This window comes from Brienomyrus brachyistius, chromosome 16, assembly GCF_023856365.1.
Source record: "Brienomyrus brachyistius isolate T26 chromosome 16, BBRACH_0.4, whole genome shotgun sequence".
Classification (NCBI taxonomy): domain Eukaryota; kingdom Metazoa; phylum Chordata; class Actinopteri; order Osteoglossiformes; family Mormyridae; genus Brienomyrus; species Brienomyrus brachyistius.
The window spans coordinates 24,410,994-24,419,310 of NC_064548.1; the positions used below are offsets into that span (position 1 = coordinate 24,410,994).

Sequence of the window (8,317 nt, forward strand, 5' to 3'; positions counted from 1 at the left end):
ACGTCTTCGAACTGCGCGAGGAAACCGGAGTACCCGAAAGGAACCCATGTGAGACAGGAGAACGTGCAAACTCCACACACACACAGTAGTCGGTCGTATTTCTGTTATCATTTTGCGTACTGTAGCCCACTACTGCCATCTGAAGTATTGACATGGTATTATTTAAAAAATATTACTTATGTTGATGAAATGCCTGTTTAATTAAATTACCATAACACGTCACATTCAATTAACATATCAAATCGTATCAAGATAACTATTTCCTAAAAACAGCCATTCCGATTTTTCTGTGGCTGCATTGCTACCTTCAGTCAGTAATTGCAAGGAAAATATTTCTTTGGTGTGCGTGATTATTTGTTTACGCCAAGGTTTTCTTTTTCCTGTTCAAGAATGCCAAATAATGGCATGCACGGTGTGTTATTTACAATCATTTTAATGAGCAGCCATTGCTGTTGTAGTTGTTGATGTCCTTACATTTTTCTAGCGGTGAGGGGTGCTGATCGCGAGACACTGATGTATCAGGCCATGAACCAGGGGAGGGACGTCTGGTATAAAAAGCCGATGCTCATTGGCTGTAAGAGACAGCGGTCAAATTATTTGGGCGGGGCATACTTGCCACGTGACATCCTCTATATCAACACACCGGTGCCATTTTTCTAATGGTGAGAGAAGCAAAGCTAAGGGGAAGCTGGAGGTGAGTCTCGGTCTTCTCCCGGGAAGCACTGTCAAAGGCCTTAAAACGCTGACTCATGTGGGCACGAGCGCAGGCTTCGGATAAGGGCATCCTGATGACGAATGGTTTCCTTTCCTGGCCCTCTGGTTCGCGTCCGGTGAATAGGGCCTACGCGGGGCTGAGGGTAGCCCGTCTTGAAAGCCCGCATAGGTGCCGAGAGGCTGCGGCGCTCCGAGGACCCGGGCTCGCTACCGTCCTCGTTTCCGATAATGACAAACCTGCAGGTTCAGCCGTGAGGGGAACCGGCGCCGTCTGATTGCACGCTGCAGTTTAACGCGTCTGTCATTTGGCTGTAAATCGGTAAATCACGGCAGTCGATTAATATTTTTGCTAAAATAAATGCGTAAAATGGACATTTGGGCATTTCCCCTGTTATAAAAATAAAAATTTAGGCCGCCGGATGTACAGTATGCGCACGTTAGTGAAAGCATACCGTTATTGTACTCATTTCCACCTTCTGGCTGGTATATAAATAGCCACAGCTATGTATGTTGCTGTGCTGTGTTCCACTTAAGTGTTGAACTAGCTAATGCCACGGACTGCTAGTTAATGTTTGCCCTTGCTGATATGTAATCCTCCCTCTGTTAACGGTTCAGATGACAGACGCTTCGACTTCTTTAATGGAGGTGATGGTTGTATTTAAGAGGGAAAGGGCGTTTGGTTTCGTGCTCATTTGCTTTTTAAGCCTGGATGAGTTTACAGCTGCCGTCTTCATGCTGGTGTAACCGGGGCACGGCGTGGCCTTGTCGCCTTAACTCGCACCCCACCCTTCATAATGTCATTGCTCCTGGTAGAAGCTGCCCTAAACTGGCGATGTTCTGACTGACCCCCGCGGGGTTTGCTGTGCTGTGCTGTTCTGGTATAAATCAAAGGGGTGACAGAGTTTGTGGGCACTGCTAAATGTGGGAGTGTAATGGAGGCGAACTTGTTGGCTGGCGCAATACTTTGCGTCTTGTCATAATCCAGGGGTCTCTAACTCGGGTCCTGGGGAGCTACTGAGCCACACCTGTTCTCTGGTAAATACCAGATGACCCCTGTTATAATCCAAAGTTCTGGTGTGGTTTTTTTTTTTCTCTCTCTCTCGACCTGAAAAACTATTAAAGGAATTTTGTGTTTTTAGCTGCTGCCTCTTATATGTTTAGTCTTTTGTTTTCATTCCTGGTCACTTCTCGCCCATTCAGGAATGGATTCAAGACCCTTTAGGCTCTCATTTACACCACCGGGAGCGACGTCCCTGTCCCCCTCATCCACTCGCCTGGGGGCCAGTCGCCTGCACAGCAGAAGTCGAGCTCTTGCCGGTGATGGATATGCTAGGGCCACATCTATCAAGCTGGATTCAGATCTTGAGGTATTGAAGGAAAAGGGGGTTGACCCACCCCCCATTTCCTTCATGATTTGTGAACAGAGATGTCATGCAAGGGAAGGTTCTGTATTAGTGGTACATGGGTTTGCTTATTTTTGCAATTGTTTAATGATCCTGCTTCTGGGGGCACCAATTTCGGTGTAGCATTGGAATTCCCAGTCCTACATGCATGAATATGCATGTTTTTTTCCAGTTCTCCAATAGCTAAAGATGATTTAACTATATTTGCCTGGCAATATGCCAGTATAGTTAATGTGCTTGCTCGGGGAGAACATGTGTCCACTGATGTTTCAGAGGATCAGCACAGGGCCATCGATACAAGTTCTGGTGCCACAGTGTTCTTGCTGTGGTTCTTACATCCTGTAGATATAAACTAGCTAAGCAAGAGAAAATGTGATTTAATCCCACAGAGACTGAAATTCTCTAATTATGGATTGTACTCTCATGGGAGGAGAACCAATCTTGTATAGCATCGTCTCCTTTGGAGATTAAGCTCCCACCTCGTGTTCTGCAGCGAGGTTGTTTAGTAACACTGTAGGTCGGCCTTGGAGCAGGAACCTTTTCGAATCCAGGTATTCAGGTTACTGCAGCTGTATTAGCCCGTCTTTTTATAGCTGAGCCCAGCTCCGTCGTCGTGCATATTTCTGCCTGCCTGTCAGGAGCTGATCGCGAGGATTGAGTTACAGGGCTGTTTTTTCTCAGCGCCTCACTGAGGGCGATGCGAGCAAGAGACAGCATTGAGACAGATCGAGGCTTTTGGACACAAGAGGAGCTGTGGGGGCGTAACGGACTCATCGGGAGAAAAAACGCCCCCTTTGTTTTGGAAGCTTTTGTAACGCGGCTTCTGGAGCTAGTTTGCAGCCGGAGCTTCTGTAAGCATTAAGGGCTTTGAAGTGGGTCATCTTCTGGATTCCAGATGCTGTTACTGTTAAAGATTAAAGGTGGAGATGGTGTGTTTTGTCTTCAAAATGGTTTCAGTTTGTGCACTTTTAGAGGAAAAGCCCCCCTGAAGATGACTCGCCAATGTGGTTTGAATCGGTTAAAGCTGCAGTTACAGGTCGTCTCTGAATAAAGCCCCCGCTGCCGGCGGACTGTGGACACCAGCTTGGTTTACGTTTTAGTTAATTGATCCACTCTGTTATACATCTGTGTGTTTTCCTGGAGTAATTCTGGGCAAGTTTGCTGGAAGGTAGCGGCCCTCCCAGAGCTGGGTGTGATCTCATGTACTACCTTTGGGACACAGGCTTCCAGGTTCAGCTCCTCTAGAGAATACGGGATCTCCGACAGCCGCCGCTCCAGCTGGAAGGTGTCCTCTGCCTTGACAGCAGTCACGTCATGTGACCGTCCATGGGCCAACTCCCCGGTGGGGAGCAGGAGCAGACCGGTAGGGCAGTCCCCAACAATCTGTCCAGTTGAGTCTCTGCTTAAAACAGGGATAATTACCTTGCATTTGGTTCAATGATCAAAAATGAATGAAATTCATTTTCTCAACTTCCAAGCTGCACTGCTCAGTATCTGCACCAGAACTCTGGGCAAATCAGTGGTGTTAATTTATAGGGTGGTTCTGAGCCACTGGGGGCCTGTTCCGGCTTCCTGAGCGGAACCCAGGACAGCGATATGAAAAGAGCCAAGATCTCCTACTGCAGCAGAACGCCGTACTCGAGAGAGCCGTGCTCGCCCGTGCTGAGTGGAGCCTACTGCAACCCGGGTATGGGCTGATCTCGGAGGGTGGGGGGCCAACGTCATGTAGTGCTCATTTAATGTGTGTGTGTGGCAATATGTATGTCATTGGAAGCAAGAAAATTTTCCTTTGTTTTTAACCTGGGGGTGGAGATGTTTGGTCAGTGAGTAACTTTAACAACTTTATTTCTCTTTAATGTACACGGGAATAACCAACATGACCCCTCTGTTTAGATCCGTCATGGCAGCTGCGTAGCGCCCGCTCCCGATCCTCGTCCTCGTCTCCCTCCGAGGGTGTGTGGTCTCGTCCCGATGGTCTTTCCTTGCAGACCCCCAGGGCGGCTGACCTGGCGTCCTCGCTGTGTGCGTATACACGCCTAAAGTGTCTTTGCTTGCTTGTTACTCTGATAAAATGGATCGTTCCTTTTTGTTGGGCTGAATGGAATGATCCGGATGGGAATATGGTGGTTGCTACCATTAGTAGCTCTCATGCCGGATCGTTCGGTATCGGCCTCTCTGAGTCAGCATCTAGCTCAGCGTTTCAGTGACCTTCCTCCTTCACTCTGGTCGCGGCGGTAAATGCATGGCGGAGAATGCGAGTGCTGTTATTGCAAGCTCCCCCGTGTATTAAATGCGCAATGGGACGTAAACAGCTCGACTCAATAACCGCATGAAACTAGACATGGTTACTGGGCCTGATCTCTCAAGTTACCATGACAGCGTGAACCGATCAGCTGTCAGGGTGATGAGTTGGCGTAATTTCTAAGGTGTTTCTGATCTTGGTTTTGGTACGTGGTGTTCTGCAGTGTGATGGAGGGACATCCATACTGCTTGGTGTATTGGACACTTTGTGATGTTACATAAAAAGGATTCTTCACAAAGTCAGATTAAAATGCTTTGTTCTATGAAATGGTGTAATGCTACAGTTTTGTGTGTTAAAGTTGCTTCAGCCTGTGGAGGATTTTCTGGACCACAGATGGGGGATATTTGCTGTAGTGGCACACTAACTAATATATATAAAATTAGTGCTGGTAGTCTGTGTGTGTGTGTGTGGGTGATGTTATGAAATATCTCCTCCCCCCGTCTTTGGTTGCCATTCAGATCCTGAGCGTGCGGTGTCATCTTACGCACAAGGGGCCCGGCCAAAAGAGAGCTTCACCTCGGGTCAGGCGGGTGCCACGACCCGGCGCCGGCCCGGCCACTATGAACCCTCCCCGCTGTCCCGTGACCCATGCAGACCCGCCACCCCTTGGGCCGGACCGTCCCGCTCCCGTTCCTGGTACACCAGCTCAGCGGGGTCGTCAGAGACTATTGCCAGCAGCACCAGTGCCCCCCGCAGGCAAGCGGCTGACGGTGGGGGTCCCGAGGGGCGATGTGCCACCAGGCAGCTGCTCTCCCGTCTGGCCAGCAGCATGTCCTCCACGCTGTTCTCCAGGAGGCCCAGTCAGGACTCCAGCAGCTCTGACTCTGCATCTTGCTCCTTCGACTCCTTGGAGGACTCTGCCGATGCCCAGCGAGAGGAGAGCTCCCCATCCAGTGCCGGCAGTAGCAGAAGTAGCAGCACCGATCCTTCCCAAGGCCTGCCCTTCCTTCGCCGCCGCCGTCAGGCGGCGCGGGAAACGCATGGCGCCGACCCCGACCCTCCAAGGGCGGGAACCTCCTGGCTGTCGTCATCCCTGAGGAGTCGCTGTACCCCTCTGTTTTCCTGCAGAAGGCGGGAGGGTCTCCAGGAAGATGAGGCACGGCAGCCGTATCGGAGCTCTCCTTTCCCTTTGCGGAGACGAGCTTCTCCAGAAACCAAAGCCACCGATGAGGAAGAGGATGATGAGGAGGAACCTGAAAGCACTGGAGCAGCGGGGTCGCCGGGGGCCACGGTGGCTTCAAACACCACTGTGCCGTGTCCCCCCCAGGCAGGCAGAGCTCACCGGATGGCCGGGGTCACACCCAACTCTCTGTTCCACGTCTCTGTGTCGCCCTCTCTGGAGAGCTCACTGCCCGACAACGTGATGATCACAGTGGACATCATGGCTACTGGGAGAAGTGGCCCTGAGAAGAAGCTTGCCTCTTCACGGGATCCTGAGAAGCTCCGGAAGATCAAGGAGAGGTAAACCAGGGAGAGAAGCTAAGCACCCCTGTGATGGGAAGGAATTTGATTTCTGTTTGTGTGACCGGAGTAGGGGAAAAGTACTGTAAGTTTTTTTTTTTTTAGTATGATCAGCCATATTGAATTTCTGCCCCCTGCCCCCCGTCAGTCTGTTGCTGGAGGAGTCTGATGAGGAGGGTGACCTTTGCCGCATCTGTCAGATGGTAGAGTCGTCGCCCTCCAACCCGCTGATCGCACCATGCCGGTGCACCGGGAGCCTGCAATATGTTCACCAGGACTGCATGAAGAAGTGGCTGAGCTCTAAGATCAGCTCAGGTAAGGGCCTTGCCGGCTGAGGGTCCGGTCCTCTCCATTCACCGTTTAATGTGACACTGTAACTCCCAGGTTCTGCCCTGGACACCATCACCACATGTGAGCTGTGCAAGGAGAAGCTACAGCTCAACATCGACAACTTTGACATCAATGAGCTGTACAGGATGCGTGAGAGGGTAAGGAGCGGAGGGGAGGACTGCCCCAAATAAACAGCACCATGGATGGACCCCTGAGGAACCTCACTGTCATCCCCGTCTCTGCCCCACAGTCAGAGAATGAGTTCATCAGCTGCGGCCTCTACCTGGTGGTCCTGCTGCACCTGTGCGAGCAGCGTTTCTCAGATGTGCTGGGAGCAGCCAATGATGCCGGGGTGAGAGATTGGGAGCTGTGCTGCATTCGTGCCGGCGCCTCTCACGCGAGGAATTTGTGCGTGTAAATAAGATTCTAACTGCTTAATGTCTGATTTGTGAGTGTATGAAGGAATGCGGCTGAAAACTCTCTCTCCCTCTCGCCCAGTTTTTCAACATGGCGAGAACTCTTCATGAGTACATGGACGAGCTCGAAAGTATGTCAACTCCTCTGGCTGGTCTTTATGTGGTCACAAGCGTGTGTCTCAGCCCGAGGGGACCCGCGTCCGAGTGTCTATCGATCATGCATGTCGAGGGACGCAGGCCCCGTAAGGTTACAGATTGGGTTCACAGACACTGAAGAAAATGCAATAGGGGCTTTTTGCCGCAAATGTAGTCTGAAGGCACGTGATCCGTAAGTACCGCAGGTTACTGAAATGCTAAGAGAAGCTTTACCGCGCCTCTTAAGCATGCAGGAAACTCGGCCGTGCAGGTCAGAAGTCATAATACAAAGTGCTTTTTTTTTTTATCATGGTCAATGTCATTTGACTTGGCTGATCTCATAAACCTATTTCACATTTCTAAGTTTGCTGGTTTTGGTTGTGCGTAGTTATCCTCACCGGGCTACTTTTCCCCACCCCAGGCTCCAACGGAGACTCCGAAGAAGACGTGCCTGATCACAGGCCTGCCATTCACTTCTGCGACTTGGACGACGACGATGATGATGATGATGATGAAGAATATTGAAAAGCCCTCTGACCTTTGAGTTTTCTGGCAGATTTTCCAGTGCTGTGTTTTTCTTTCTTGTATAGCTTGGCAGAAGCAAGCCTATGGCATTGAACACTTGTTTTCCTGTAGGGGTTCTATCGCTGATTTAAATGTGATTAGGTTGTTTCCCCCACCCCCCCCATTGAATGCATGGGGTCTGTTCATATGAATGATTGATTGCCCACTAGCCATATAGACAGGAGTTCTGGTGTAAAGTTATCTTGACATTGTCTTGCCCCAAAGGTGACTTTCACCAGTTTTCATTCATCTTTCCCTGTCAAATTAAGGTTAAAAATGAAAGATGGATTCTTTACTTATTGTGTGTTGCTTTAATTACCTAGATTGGGGGTGGGGGGGGAGAGATCTGGGGGGGAAAAAAGTTTTTCACCACTGAATTATAGTGAAATTGTTCGTCAACCTTTTGCCTGCTCTTTAGGTTGGGATATAAAATGTAATTTCCTTGGTGAAGCTGGTTGTTCATGTTTTAATAATTAAAATTTAATAAATAAATCTGATGTATAATGTGTCAATTGCTGGTTAAAGAAGCGGCAGACGTATCCTGTCTTCCTTTTTGCCTGTAGGGACATCTGGCCCCAAATCTGCTCAGAAAATAGAATTCCTTTATTTCATCCACAGTGGACTAATGATGATTTTTTTTTTTGAAGGCTCCAAGATGGTAGGACAAAGCACTTATAACCAGACCTATTCTGGGGGAATTTGAGGCAAGACTTAAACCTTAACGCCCCTTTTAGCCTGAATGTTTAGCTGAACGAGGAGTTTTGTTTGGGGTGAAAATGCCCTGAGAGAGATTTTTCTGCACTGTCAATCACTGTTAGGCTAAACCTCATTGGTTACTTCAGCTTCCCCCTGGGTTAAAGCCAGCACTGATGTTCTGCTCACCTTGGGTTTCAAAGGCGCGTTTCTGTCCTTCATGCGTAAGATTTGCATTCTAATTCTTAAGCCTAATTTTAAGCCTTGAAAAAAATGACACTCCAAGATGTTCTTAGGTC

The 8,317-nt window shown here is 49.3% G+C and overlaps 1 protein-coding gene across 3 annotated transcripts; it reads left to right on the forward strand.

Moving 5' to 3' along the window:
* Window positions 1-568: 568 nt before the first annotated feature.
* Window positions 569-7,829, forward strand: LOC125709663 (E3 ubiquitin-protein ligase MARCHF7-like). 3 transcript variants are annotated; one of them, XM_048978322.1, is made up of 11 exons: window positions 569-694; window positions 1,915-2,081; window positions 3,340-3,507; window positions 3,654-3,804; window positions 4,011-4,139; window positions 4,878-5,880; window positions 6,029-6,195; window positions 6,265-6,368; window positions 6,461-6,562; window positions 6,709-6,757; window positions 7,183-7,829. In XM_048978322.1, exons 2-11 carry the CDS (start codon window positions 1,917-1,919, stop codon window positions 7,284-7,286), a joined length of 2,142 nt encoding a protein of 713 aa, XP_048834279.1. In that variant the 5' UTR covers window positions 569-694; window positions 1,915-1,916; the 3' UTR covers window positions 7,287-7,829. The 3 variants fall into 3 exon arrangements, with proteins under 3 accessions (XP_048834279.1, XP_048834281.1, XP_048834280.1); XM_048978324.1 differs by having other exon boundaries at window positions 570-694; window positions 3,340-3,480; XM_048978323.1 differs by lacking the exon at window positions 569-694 and adding an exon at window positions 1,482-1,749.
* The last annotated feature ends 488 nt before the right edge of the window (window positions 7,830-8,317 follow it).

Bases quoted from the DNA above. Each gene is read 5' to 3' on its own strand.
- LOC125709663 (XM_048978322.1), top strand. From the start codon at position 1,917: ATGGATTCAAGACCCTTTAGGCTCTCATTTACACCACCGGGAGCGACG. The intron at 6,369-6,460 runs GTAAGGAGCGGA...TCTGCCCCACAG, and splicing joins TGTACAGGATGCGTGAGAGG to TCAGAGAATGAGTTCATCAG. The intron at 6,563-6,708 runs GTGAGAGATTGG...CCTCTCGCCCAG, and splicing joins GAGCAGCCAATGATGCCGGG to TTTTTCAACATGGCGAGAAC.